This window comes from Dermacentor silvarum, chromosome 5 (assembly GCF_013339745.2).
Source record: "Dermacentor silvarum isolate Dsil-2018 chromosome 5, BIME_Dsil_1.4, whole genome shotgun sequence".
Lineage (NCBI taxonomy): Eukaryota > Metazoa > Arthropoda > Arachnida > Ixodida > Ixodidae > Dermacentor > Dermacentor silvarum.
The window spans coordinates 65478169-65491973 of record NC_051158.1 but is presented as its reverse complement, the minus strand read 5'-3'; the positions used below and the strand labels follow the sequence as shown (position 1 = coordinate 65491973).

The window sequence follows — 13805 nt, the reverse complement described above, 5'->3', positions numbered from 1 at the left end:
GTTGCTATCGCATTCATTGCTTCGCCCTTAGGGTGAAACTGACATTTTTTACTTTGGCAGTGTAATAACGGGGACTTATAGGGCCACGTGACAGGTAGCTGACCAGTCGTCTTGGCCTTTTTAACGGCGATACTGAACGCCTTTCGGCAATCTGATCTGGAGTAAGCCGAGCGAATAGGACTACCTGAATGTAGCCGGAGCGCTCCTTCTAAACCATCCGAGCAATATCGGGCTTTTGGGAGCACTTTAGAACGCTCAAAAATGGCCATACCCGGGTGCTGTTGCGAACGTCTCAATAGATGCATCCGAATGAGTTCAACGTTAAGCGCATCAATTGTGTGTAACATCTCCTCTCAGCCTGCGATGCACAACGTATCATTTATGTTGTGTACGCTGAGTTTGATACCTCATAGCCAAAAATGTAGCCTATAGTGGCGTTCTTGATGCGATGGAGCAAATTTCCCGTGCGGTAATGTTCAAAAATCAAATTACAAAGTATTGATGCGAAAGCGTCATGTGGCCCATTGAGCGAAAAATCGGGCATCTATCATCTGTAGGAACGAAACGGTACCTCATTTCCCTATCGCCACGAGTACGCCTCGACGGAGCTGAGCGCGTGAAAGTAGTGGTAGTGGTTTATTGCGGGAAATGACGTTTATTTCTACATCCCAATAGGGAGCCCGGCGGCGTGTCAGGAGAAGGGGAAAGGAGAGGTAAAGATGAGAGAAAGGGGAAAGAAGGAAAAGCAGCAGTAGTCTCGTCCGTTCATGGAGGAGGTCGGTGACGAAGGCAGTGGCCGGTGGGGTGCGGGCGCTCATCAGTACGAGGTGGTTCCATTCACCTCCACAAACTCGAAGAGACTGTGCAGAACTCTGAGGTGGGGAGGCGACGGGAACAGGAGTTTGCTGGGTGTTGCAGCAGGTAGACCCTGTTGCCTGTAGACAGTGATGACCTTGAGCGTTCCACTGTCAGCGCTGGGCAAGCACACAGAAGGGGCTCAAGGGTCTCGGGGTCACCGAAACGTCCGCAGGCCGGTGAGGGGGAGAGGCCCTTGGCGTGCAGCCGCGCCGCCGTCCAGACGCAGCCCATGCGGAGTTGGAGCAGTGTTGAGCGTTCCCTCCTGGTAAGGCCACCCTCTGGAAGTGACCTTTGACCCTTGCCGTAGGCCTCTCAGGCATCCGGGTGGACGGTTGCTAACAGTTTTTTCAGGTGCTACCTCGAAAAATTAGAAGCAGCGACCACTCGCACGAGCGGCACTTCAGGATGGTGGGCGATTTTGGTAAGGGTGTCCGCTTCTTCATCACCGCTTATTCCGGCGTGGGAAGGCAGCCAATGAAAGGTGATGGGGATCCCCGCGGCAGCGAATGCTGAGAACTTGAAGCTGAGCAAGGTCCTTGTAAGCCCCGAAAGGGCCGCCTGCTGCCTCGCTAGTGCACCAAGTGTTGCGTGACGGGAGAGGGCATCACCGCGACGCCACATCACCCTCGCTCTCGCCCTCGGAAGCCCGTATTATCCGCGGGTTCCTTGTCCACGCAAGCTCTTGCCTGCCTTCTAACTGCGCCTTGGTGAGGTCGAATCAAAACGCGCCAAGCGTCTCAACGCGCTTCCTTGGCCGCGACGAGTCCATAACTCGAAGGACCGCCCGCGGGGTTCAATGGGATATTAATGCTTTCGCATTCACAACTCCTAGTGCTTAGGTCTCCTCTGATTTTACTCTGTAGATTAGGTCTTAACACAAATATAGATATAAGCTTCTCTGACAAACCCGTACTTCTCGCACGCAAAATTTATATATCGAGGTCATCGAAGCTGGTCGTTCTTTAGCAAGCTATTGCATTGCTAAAATTTCCTTATGTGTGAAAGTCGATGTTGAGTGCCATGCTCAAAAACTCTCTTCAGGGCGCAATCTCCTGGTCAGGCAACCGCTTGTTGTGTTGCGTATTTCTCAAAGCCGTCGCTTACACATGGTGACTATCATTGGAAGCGTTCCTAGCTTGCGTAATATTTTTCACCTTGCGTGTTGCAATATCTTCGAGTGTTTCCAATACATGAACGTTGACGCGCTGTTCGTGGTTCTCTGCAGCTCTGCGTCGACGATTATGAGCCATGGCAGTACACCCTGTATGCAGACGCGGTGCACACCTACAGCACTTCCCTCAACACCACTGCGACTTTCGAGAACAACGTCGTTCTGGAAAAAATGGTGAGCTTACAGATTCGCATATTATTCTTTCGGAATAACGCCAGGAAATACTATTGAAGTCGAATACCTACTTATTGCACCAGATAATCATAGCCATTCTCTGGGCGGGCAGTTTATATGGTATGGCTTCAGCGATGTTCTTGCTTGTTGATAATGCGTAGTGAATTCGTGGGAATGATGCCTGCCACGTGTTGCTTAAGCATTCCAAACGAAATGCGTGTATTCGATCTAATTCGGGTTTCATAGTTTCACGTAGTAGTGACGGTAAATAAAACAGTCGCAAAACTGTGTATGACGAAACTGGTTGTTTATTGGGCGAACCTGTGCCCACAAAAGCAAGCTACGTACACTCAAAGCACAACGATAGCGGCGAACACAGTCGGCGATCGTCGAAAATCTGATCAGCGGCGAAGCGCGTCGGCTTTTATACCTGAGTCATCGAAGGTTCCAGATTAATCCCTGATGCTCGCGTGTCTTCCAGAAAGTTCTAGACAATTCGCGTCGGTCATACAATCAGATAACATAAGCGTCAGTGAAAACAGGCAACGGAAAGAAGCATCGATAACGTTTTAGAAACTTCCGATACAGGCGCGTCCTGCGCCGAGTGATAACGTTTAACATTTTTTATCCGGTGGAAAGAGGCCACCGGTGAAAGATAAACATGTATACGTGTCAATAGTGTAAACGCATAGGCGAGTAGGAAGCAGCCATTATGTTGACAATGCAAAGACATCGAAATTTGGTCTGCTCATGCAGTTCATTTTTGATGTCGTACAACAATGTAATTTTCACTCCGATTCTCCATCGAGGAACAAATACCGTTATCTCACCAGCAGACCAACTGCATTACACGTATGCTGCCTTACGCGTAACACAATAAGTAAGGGCTTCCTTTCTTTTTACCAATTCGCACCTGCCCTGCTAGGCACCTAATACCCAACGATAGAGATATCCTATAATGTAGTTTCCCCATGAGCAACTGAAAATTCTTTGGGCATCAGCAATACGGAAACATGGGCGCACACTTCAACTTTTACAAACCGAAATAATAATGGTGAGTCGGGATAATATGGTCGCGATGGGACATACTTCGAACAGTGAAACAGCAGGAAACTTGATAAAAAGTACACGCGATACAACATATTTTGTATGAAGCAACTCGAAATCCTCGAAAGGGGCCCGCACTACTTTTTCTCGAAGTCGAGAAATGCGCTCGAACTTGAAGTACGTTATTTCACAAAAGATCTTTCCGCGAAAAGTACTTCAATGCGTTCAGTAGAAGTGTAGTTATTGGTAATGAAAGATCAGCGATGATTCATGTCTCGGTGCTCCCGCATTTTCTTCAATGCCTTGCAGTGCGAAGTCTACGCATAGCGGAGCGTGCCCACAACGCTCAGCCTATACTGAACGTCACTGTGGCGCGCAGTTCAAATGTGATTTTGGATGTTCACGTAGGCACTAGGGTAGTTTCTTACAATTACTAGAAGGAACTGCGGCACTAGTGTCGACGGGAGCAGCGAGCTGGGCAGTTCAGCCAGCAGGGGAATGAGGGTTATTGTAGGGATTCGTCTAAAATTCGTCCTTTTGGCTGTACACGGCTTCATAACTTTGCCGAACGATCATTTTCAAGAAAGTACTGCATTACAAATAATCAAACCCAAATTATTCAAATTGTCCTACGGCAGCATTCGAACACGGGACCTTTATCTAGCACGGAAGCGCGACATTGAAACCAATACTCCACGGACGCATGAACAAGCCGAACCACTGAAATTATCATCGATTATGCGTGTTCGGAGATTCTTATTGCCTTCTGGATTTTAAAAAAAAGTGTTGATTGCTTTCAAGTTTACGCCGATGAAGGCAGGTAAATTTTAGGGTAATGAAAGAAGCCACAAGAACGTCTAAAGCCACAATCACGATGGTCCGACAAAGCAGAGTATAACCATCATTCGCATGGTGGCTGAAAGATGGCAGTTCCGGAGTTCCCTCGAATAATAATTGTACAGAAAGCTTTGTGGGCACGACTACTTCGATTTAGGTGCCTACGTAGCGCCAAACTCGGAGGCTACCCTCCCTCCACTTACGGTGGAGTGCACGGTGTCTCGTGCCCTTTGCTCTGCTACGGTGTACTGTACTCCGTTCCGTACATAAGTCAACGCTGTGGAAGGTACGCAACAAGTTCGGTCAATATATCACTCCATGATTCGCTGCGCGCCAACAGCGTTCGCTCGCGCGAGCATGCACGTGAGGCTCCTCGGGACGGGTTGCAAATAAAAAACCCGAAAAGAACAACACAAATAAAAATGATCTAAGACAACGCATTAGCAGCCGTATACTACCGTGTGCTTGTTTCTAAGGATTAAAACTTGTTTCATTCAATACGGTTGCGTATTAAAACAGTTGCGCACAATTGCGGTCAAAAAACATCAAACTATATCCAAGTGCGAACGAAGCCACTGCAAGAAGTCTAGTCTAGCTTTCAAAGCGTTGACTGCTTCAATAGATTGCTTCGATAGGCTTGCTCGCACGGTGTGGCAAGTAGCACGTTTATTTTCGCATTTATCTCTACGGCAATCACGCATTTTGTGAGGGTCGAACGAAACGTCATCTTTATGTTCGCTCGTAAGGATCTTGGACCATGATGGCGACTCGCCTCGAAGGTGTGAAACCCGGGAAGAACACGACCTGTTGCAGTCACATGTTGGCGCTCGGGTAGACTCGCCACGCGCCCGGAGCCACGTTACCCAGACAGACCAATCAGAGCATGCGGTTGTCCCCAGCGAGCCGTAGTGAGCTCAGTGAGCGGGCTCGTCGCGACACCCCGCGGTAGGTGCGGTATCTACGTCCTGCTACGTGCAACTGTAGTGCGTTTGCTAGGTACTCGACAGGGCTGGAGTGCGCGCCCGCGGCCGTGCTACGCGCTTCGGACCGGCTTGACCGACAGATAGTAGCCACATCTAAATTGCGCATTTAGAAGAGCTGTCAATAGCTCTATACGAAGCGATGCCTGTCAAGGTGTCGACCCAGGAGCTTCCAGAAATGAGCGCGCGCTAGCAAGCGTACGTGAGGTTTGACCTTAAGTTTGGCGTGGTTGGAGGCTAGTTGAGTCTTCAAAGCTAATAGAAATTAGTGAGACCCGACATCTACGACACAGATAAGCAGTGTGGCCTAAGTTTAGTTCGTACGCGGGCGGCCGCGGCAGAGCGTGAGAGTATGTTAATCGGCTTCTTCCGGAAGTTTGTAATTCTTTTCAAAATTGGAAACTCCGATGTTCGGTTACTGCAGCCTGTTTGTAAATTGCGTGAATAAATGTATACCGTAAGAACAGGAAGAAGTGCACTGATTTTCGCAACACCATTTTTTATTGAGGTCAGCTATCGGCCAATGGCGGCGCTGCATAGGAATTTTCCCGCTGACGTCAGGGGGCCGCCACCGACCACCCCGAAAGCGGGTGAGAAGGCCTGTGTTGAAAAAAAAGAGTATCTGAGAACAAGGTGACTTCGCGCTCCACCTGTGAGCGCATGAGGACGAAATCTGGCCGAGATACTACAGCAGCGTATGCTATCCGCATAATGTATTCTTTCGATAAGCCTGAGGTTTGATTTAACTTCTTTAAACCTCACATGTTTGAAAACTTAGCAAACCTTTTTTTAATAAGTAAATCAAAGATGCAGAATGATAAACTGTGACAATGTGTTCGCATTTAGAGTAAATAGATTATTGTCATCAATGTGGTCAAATGAGCGAGAAGATTAGCTGATTTTCGCTTTAATAGTAATGACCTATAGTAATTACCTTGCTAGCCATTCACCTTGGGACGTGCACTGTCCAGCAAAGTGTGTACTCGGACAGACCAATCTATTTCGTGCGGAAATTTTTTTTCTTGCCGCAAGTAAATAATACATTTACTCATTTTACCATACAAGGACCGCCGGGAGGTTTCAGTCTCACTCACATCACATATTGCAAGTCAGCACAACAGCGTGTACAAGAATTTATAAATATTTTAATATCCAGACCCATTATATGAAAGTCGAGCTAAAGACACTTGTTGGCTAGAGCTCCCATTTACTGGAATAACTGTGAACTATTAAAAATATCGCTCCCATGAATACCGCGCGTTTTTAAAGGACACTATACGGCATACGGCAGGCATTGCCAAATCCTGACTGGGAGCTTACCACTGTCAATGAAAAGAAAAGCGTACAATCATTGCATTCTACCGGTGCTGACATATGGGGCAGAAACTTGGAGGTTAACAAAGACGCTCGAGAATAAGTTAAGGCCCACACAAACAGCGATGGAACGAAAAGTGTTAGGCCTAACGTTAAGAGACAGGAAGGGAGCGGTGTGGATCAGAGAACAAACGGAGGATAGCCGATATCCTAGTTGACATTAAGCGGAAATAAGGGAGCTGGGCAGGCCATGTAATGCGCAGGATGGATAACCGGTGGACCGTCGGAGTTACAGAATTGATACCAAGAGAAGGGAAGCGCAGATGAGGACGGCAGAAAACTAGGTGGGGTGATGAAGTTAGGAAATTTGCAGGCGTAAGTTGAAATCAGCTAGCGCAAGACAGGGCTAATTGGCGATCACAGGGGGAGAGGCCTTCATCCTAAATTAAATTATGGGGTTTTATATGCCTAAACCACGATATGATTGTGAGGCACGCCGTAGTGGGGACTCCGGAAAATTTTGACCACCTGGGGTTCTTTAACGTGCACCTAAGTACACGGGTGTTTTCGCATTTCGCCCCCATCGAAATGCGGCCGCCGTATAGTAGACCTTTACGTGTGGTCCCGTGTAGAACCTGGGTATAATTTTCGGTACCTCTTAGCGTCTGCAACCGAAATGGCTATAGCGGTCAAAGAGCACGCGGGCAGATTCGATCCCACGACCTCGTGCTTAGCAGCCCAACACCATAGCCACTAAGCAACCACGGCGGGTAGGCCTTCGTCCTGCAGCGGACATAGATATAGGCTGATGGTGTCAGCGCCGCAAGACGACACCTGTGAAACGAGCGGGCCTACTCCAACCAATTTCACCCTCTAGGACCCCGTTCGACCTCGTGGGAATGGACCTTCTAGGGCCCTTCCCTTTGTCGTCCACTGGAAACAAATGGATTATCGTTGCAACAGATTGCCTCACTCGTTATGCTGACACAAAAGCACTGTCCCGCGGCACGGCTTCCGAAGTCGCGAAGTTCTTCGTACACCACATCGTCCTGCGGCATGGCGCCCCGTCGTGTGTGATCACGTACAGGGGCGCGTCCTTTACAGCACACATGATGGAGGACATGATGGAGGAATAAATGTCCTATAATTGCCGCAGTGAAGTGTAGTATATAAGATGGCGCGGATCTGAAGGTGGAAGACTTTGGCTAGGATGGTCGAAAGTTGTCGAGCAGATTGTTGCACCTTTAATCACATAGTGTGTCTACATATTCTCTACGGGATCTCCAATAATTCCATGGAAATTTTGTATTCGTGGTTTATGTGGCACACATAATAAAAAGAGCGAGAGAGAGAGATAATAAACATCTTTATTAGGTAAATGAAGCTTTGGAGAGGCGCCCTCATTCCAGAATGCCTTGAGCTGGGGCCGCGTCCTGGGCCCTCGCAATCAGCCGTTGCTGATCCTCGAGGTCGGAGCTGGTCAAGGCTCTCCCCTAAAGCTCGCTGGTTTGACAATGGTTCGGAGGATGTAATGGTGCCTGTCTGCAACCCCCTACTATGTGTCTGAGGGACCCGGGTTCTGCGCAGAAGCGGCATTGCGGAGAAAATTGTGTAGGGGCTATGAGCTGATTTCTGATTGGGTGGGGGAATGTATTAACTTGTAGAGCTCGGAGGAATGGCTCCTGCTCTCTAGGTAGTGACTTGTGTGGGGGTGCGTATGTCCCGCGGGTTAACCTCTAGTGTTGACTCATCGGCGTCGGCTCGGTGTGTGAAATCTCGAGCCACGTGGTTGGCGACCTCGTTGCCAGCAATGCCGTGATGAGCTGGCGCCCAGATGATCATGACTGGTCTCGTTGGCGGCTTTTGATTGATGATTTTGACCGTATTGGGATGAATTCTTCCGCTAGCGAAGCTTCGGCACGCTTGTTGGGAGTCAGTAATTATGACTTCAACCTCTGTTTGGGAGAGCGTGAGGGCTATGGCCGCTTCCTCGGCTTGCAGGGGATTGTTTCGGAGGAGCGAAATTCTGCTCCGATTTTCTTTGTATTACGGGGGCTGTTGTGGCTGCACGTCTGGAGTAATAATACCCCGTATCCGTGTAGGCTGTAGAGGGTTGACTACCGCATATCTTGTGTATGGCCCAGGGCCCGGGCTTCCCTTCGCTGTGCGTGGTGCACTGAGTGCATGTTGCGAGGTAGGGGAGGTATGGTGAGGTTGTTGCGGATGGCAAAAAAAAAGCCGTGCTTATGACAAACTGTGGTTCTTCGGCGTACTCGTAGTTACATACAGGGGGGAAAAGGAGAGCAGGGCCCCGCCGTCGAGACATGCTAGCACTACTAGTGCGCTGTCGAAAGTGAACGTGCGATAAACTTACCTTTCCCCACTCCACCCGCACCTCAACGCCCCTTCTCTTCGTTCAGTACTGTGTTCTTTGTTTTTATTTCGTTCTTTTAATGCTTCCTTTCTGCGCATACAAGGAAATCCGAGGAAAAGCAAGAGGCTGAAATGCCTGTCGGAGGTTCTTGCTCCTAATGCAGTTCGGAACGCAGACATAATCAAATATACAAGCGACCACCTGGCGCGAAAATTAAACAAGCTATTTAATGTACAACCAATGTTATCTTCGCTAGTGGAAAACATTCGAAGCATTCTTACAATATAATAAAAAAATATAACAAATATATTCTGAAACCTATAAATGACAAGCAACATGTAAAAGTATGCGATGAGAAAGAACAGCAGCAGTATTAATTTCAGTGACGAATATTGTGCAAGAACCGAAAAAAAAATCAGACGCATATGTAATTTATAATCAGCACTGAAGAAAGTTCAACATATTCGATTAATTTTTTTCAGGAGGAATATTTTAAACACACTTTTGAAAATTATTTGGTTCAAATCTAAAAGGTCGTTAACTTCGTTTGGGAGACTAGGTACCTGATATTGTACATACTGCCGTGCACAAGCTGTTCTGTTTTCCGGTTTCTGATACTAGCTGCGTTCGCTGGCAGTGATAAATCACCGAGAATAATTTTATGCACAGTATTGCCGATGTTGGATGAACAGAAGCAGCTTCAGATAATAAGTTTCGTTCGCTCTCAATATCATATGGAGTGATTCAAGGAACAGCGCAGATGACCACCCCACATTTGATGCTACCTTGATCTGGCCCTGCTCCGAGCCGTTTGCTTCAAAGTCTGTCAGCGAATGTTATTGTGTGACGAGGACATGAAAAAAATCACGTTTAGCATGCATTTAGCACATTACCCGCATATCTAATAATCTATTTTGGTCGCACGTGTTTTCTACGTGATCCGATATAATAATTTGAGATTTCTCGATTGCTATCTTATCTAGCAAACTTGATGAACTACAGCAGTAACAGCAGCTGAGACGAATGGCGAGAAAAGGACAAGAGATTCCTCCGATGTTACATACGTTGGTTCCTCAAAGCCGTTCGCAAACTTAATATATATGAGCGCAATTTGAATATATGTCGAAATGTTCTTCCTACATACTGATTCTTTGTTTTAGAATGTATGGCTTATTGAAGAACTAGCCTGCAGACAATAGCACAATTCTAATCCTTGAACGTGACTGCTCAGAGACGCGTATATGATCAGTTCGCGACTGTGGCCTAGTGTTTGTTGCATGACTTTTGATGACCGAGACAGCCCAGCGCGACGAATACACTTTAAAAAAGACAAAAAACTACAAGGTCACTAATAACATTGGCTTTATTGCAGTAAGGCAATATGCAACTTGTTCAGCGCAGTGCATGCGTACAAATCAAATTTTTAGAACATGATATAGAACAAATTTGTTGTAATGCTTCGACAGAAGGCAAGGAATAAAACGCAGAAAAAGCGAGCCGCCCCCCCCCCCCCCCCCCCCGTCTACATACATTTCCTATAGGAGAAATATCTTTGTTCCTCCTATCTTGTGTGCCGCGTCCGAAAACCCGACATTTTTTTTTTTTTTTTGCGTCAAGCTATCCCGAAAGTCGTGATACCACATGTAGCGCCCCGTTTGTGAATCACGTGTGCCTCTGCTATCAAGAAGGCGTAAATTTGTAGGTAGCCTTACTAAACTGTGTAATCGATTCACCGATTATTATGTTTTCAACTAGTTACTTCATGGCGCGTATTAAAAATTGCGAATTCTAGACGGTGAGTTCGCAAGCTGTGTGCATTTGTAACGTATTCTCAGAATACCGTACGTCTCGAGAAAGTCATTCCAAAAGTGCGCGACAAATTTTCACTGGTGTTCCACTTACTTCCGAGCTTCGGATCAAGAAACAGCGTTTTTGTAAAAAGGTAACTAAATCGACAGTGCTTTTTTTATCTCAAGTTTTGCGGTGAATATCTCAAAATCAGCGTCACGCTCACAATTCGTTCGAACTGTAAATGACATGCAAACTTACCCAATTCATAAATTGCAATATTTGTTAGAACGTAATGTGTTACAAACCTAATCATATTTTTTTTAGTTCGTGAAGCTCGCCGTTGTAGGCGAATCTGCAGCATTTCTTTCAGAAGAGTACGAGTGATCCTAGTGCACTAAGAGTCTCGGCCGATGCCTTGATGGCGTTGTTGCTATTGTTGTTGTCGCCATCAACTCATGGCACTGTGCCTTGAACTTTACTTATTATTTAGAATTCATCCGGCTTATCTTACTCTTGCGAATCTACGTGTAACAAGTCTGTTCTGTTGATTGCGCATGCATACTGGATAATGTTGTTTTTCATGTTTAGCCACATGTATGTTTAACCCAGTCGACTTCCTGCCATTAAAGCCAGTTGGTGAAAGTTTGCGCTTGTGTCTTGTTTCAAGTGGTGCGCAAATAGTATTTGTTATGGCACTTATCACGCGCCAAGCAAATCGTCTTCACAAATCTACTTTACAGCCACCAGCGCAAAATTATGGCCAGTACTGCCGCTACAACTCATTTATGCGTTTCAATTTATTCATTACAACTTGTGCGAGTAATGTGCGCCTCTTCGCAGTGCATTTAATGGATTAGTATCGTCCGATCGGCAGAGGCAAAATGTCTAAGTATTGTGTATTTTCTAAAAAAACGAAAAACACAAACACCGGCATAACCATGTACGTTGCAGTACACGCTTAAACTGCATTTTCTCCATAACCTCCATTGCATTTCAGGTGTGCGGCTTGGCCAGCTTATTCAAGGATTGGCCGCTTAGCATAGCCGCCTTTGACGTTGAGTATGACGCCAGCTCCCTCGAGTGCCGGAAGTTCAACATAAGTGGCGGCGCCTTCAGTCGCCTCGACAGACTCGCAAAGCTCGTGGACTACCAAAGGGATCACCACGGTGAAGCTGTCGTCTATGAGAACTGCTTAAAAGGTTCACGGCAAATACAATAGAACCCATTTGAGACCTTACCAGAAAAATAAATACCGTAGCCTCGATGCTCACTGATGCTGATAGATTGTAATGATGCATAGCAGAGCAAGTCAGCTCTGTACACGTCACAAGTACAATACCTCTTCGACGGCAACCTTAATAAAACAAATATTCACGATATTCGATATTCTCGAGAGTCAGCGAGATAGTATTGGTGATGACTGGTGCACGGCAGGGGGAGGCTGTAATGGTTTTGTCTAAAAAATTAGAAACGACCCTAATCCCTGACTTCGGTGTCTTCGGTGCTAGTGGCACTCGCACCTGGGCGCTGGTGTACTCTTTTGTAGGGCTGGAGACCGAACTCGGAGGAGCGAGCGAACGGAACTGGCGGGAAACCGCCACGCACGAGGAGAGGGCGTGGTAGCGATTGAGGGCGAGGAGGACGCGACGCGTAGCCCCCTAGCGGACGGCGCACGCAGGGCAGTTTACGCGCCCCTCCGCCACTTACGGGAGACCATGTAACCAGTGCCGTCGCGCAGTTGGCGCGCTCGAGCGACCGACGGGAGAGGAGAAGCGAGAGAGGAGGGAGACGCGTCACCCTTCCGCTATGTTAGGCATGCGTTTACTCTGTGTCGGGTGGTGTGTTGCTCTAATTAGCTTGTTTTTATTTTAGTGAGTAATGAGCGGGTACCCCTGGTTTAAGTGTGACGTCACTGATGGTCTGAGTTTCACGGGAACCTGTACTGATGCCGTGGGTATCTAAAGTGTACGGCCCGTATTCACAAACGGAACTTAAGTAGGGCGTCAATAAGTGCGAGAAAAGTACAAGGGTTAGAAAATTTTAGGAGAGTACTTCAAAAACGACACTTAAGTATCACTTTTCAAAGTAACACTTTTCGGGTCAAGTATGTCGTAGAGTAGCAGTCTGGGTCAGTTGGTACATACTGAATAGTAAATTCTTGGAATTCCTCTGATGGAGCAAATCTGGCTCGCCATTGTCGGGAATGCGGCTGCGTCCCGCTTTTTTCCAATGTTAAAATCCTTGGTAGGGGCAAGGGCAAGACGGAGCGTGAAATTCTCGAAGCTTACCATATCAATTTGCAAGGGGATAATTGCATCAGTTCTACCTCTCTCTCACTGATGCAGAAGGAAGTTAGCTTCCTATCGCACTGGCGTTAGCTACGTGGCGTTTTGCAATCACCTTTGTTTGTGTGTGGGTGTCGGCTTTTGAGCTGCGCATGCTCGCCGGGTTTTCCTGAGAGACGGGGTTTTTCAATAAAGCACAGTTGTTAGTCCAGTCGTCGTGTGTGCCACGTCTCTTCCCTGTCCTTCGTCTTTTGACTGGTTTTTACTATTCAAGTATGTCGCCTGGTGTCGAGGGTACGTAAGTAATTTACTTGTACGATTGGTTCAATCATAAACAAAAATAATTTTTGCAGCAGATTACTGCGGATATAACTGTTGCAGTGCTTCCACGCGCATTCTGCTGAGTAAAATACAAAGAACTATTTGGTTTTAGCGCTTTACTCAAATTCGTCTGGCCACAAGTTCACATTGGCCCTCGCAGCCACTGCGGTTTTGTGTGTCGCCATCCCGACTTTTTTTTTTTTTTTTAGGGGCGAAGCTCCTTAGGGTGTGGGTCTGTCCCTCCTCTGTAGTATGTAGTAGTAGTAGTAGTAGTAGTCGTCGTCGTAGTAGTAGGTAGCCACGTCTACTTTTATGAAAAAAAAAAAAGATTCCGAAAGTTGTGTCCGTAGCGCGGAATCGAACCAGGGACCGCTCGCTTCCGAACGCGCGGCGCTAGCCACTACGCCACGAAGCGCACATGGACACACGCACCACGATGACAATAAATACCCAACATTAACGAAAGACTGCGCGTTTCTAACGCATTTGTGCTAGCGCGTTACGGCCCGTGTAAGAAGCTGGTGTAAGACGCTGTGGCCTCTCCGCCTTAAGATTGAGTGCTTCGGTGTACGGCAATTAGACTTTCCCTAATTGTTTCTAATTATTCCTGACTTGACACTTAATTAGCTCCTTACTGTACTAAACCTGTGGCC

The 13805-nt window shown here is 47.2% G+C and overlaps 1 protein-coding gene across 1 annotated transcript in view; it reads left to right on the top strand.

Moving 5' to 3' along the window:
• The window catches only part of LOC125945835 (uncharacterized), a 56877-nt gene extending 45088 nt beyond the window's left edge, over window positions 1–11789 (top strand). The window contains exons 4-5 of the mRNA XM_049668143.1: window positions 2084–2203; window positions 11544–11789. Of these exons, the coding sequence (XP_049524100.1) occupies window positions 2084–2203; window positions 11544–11765 (342 nt within the window). The 3' untranslated portion in view covers window positions 11766–11789. The remainder of the gene's footprint in view (window positions 1–2083; window positions 2204–11543) is intronic.
• The last annotated feature ends 2016 nt before the right edge of the window (window positions 11790–13805 follow it).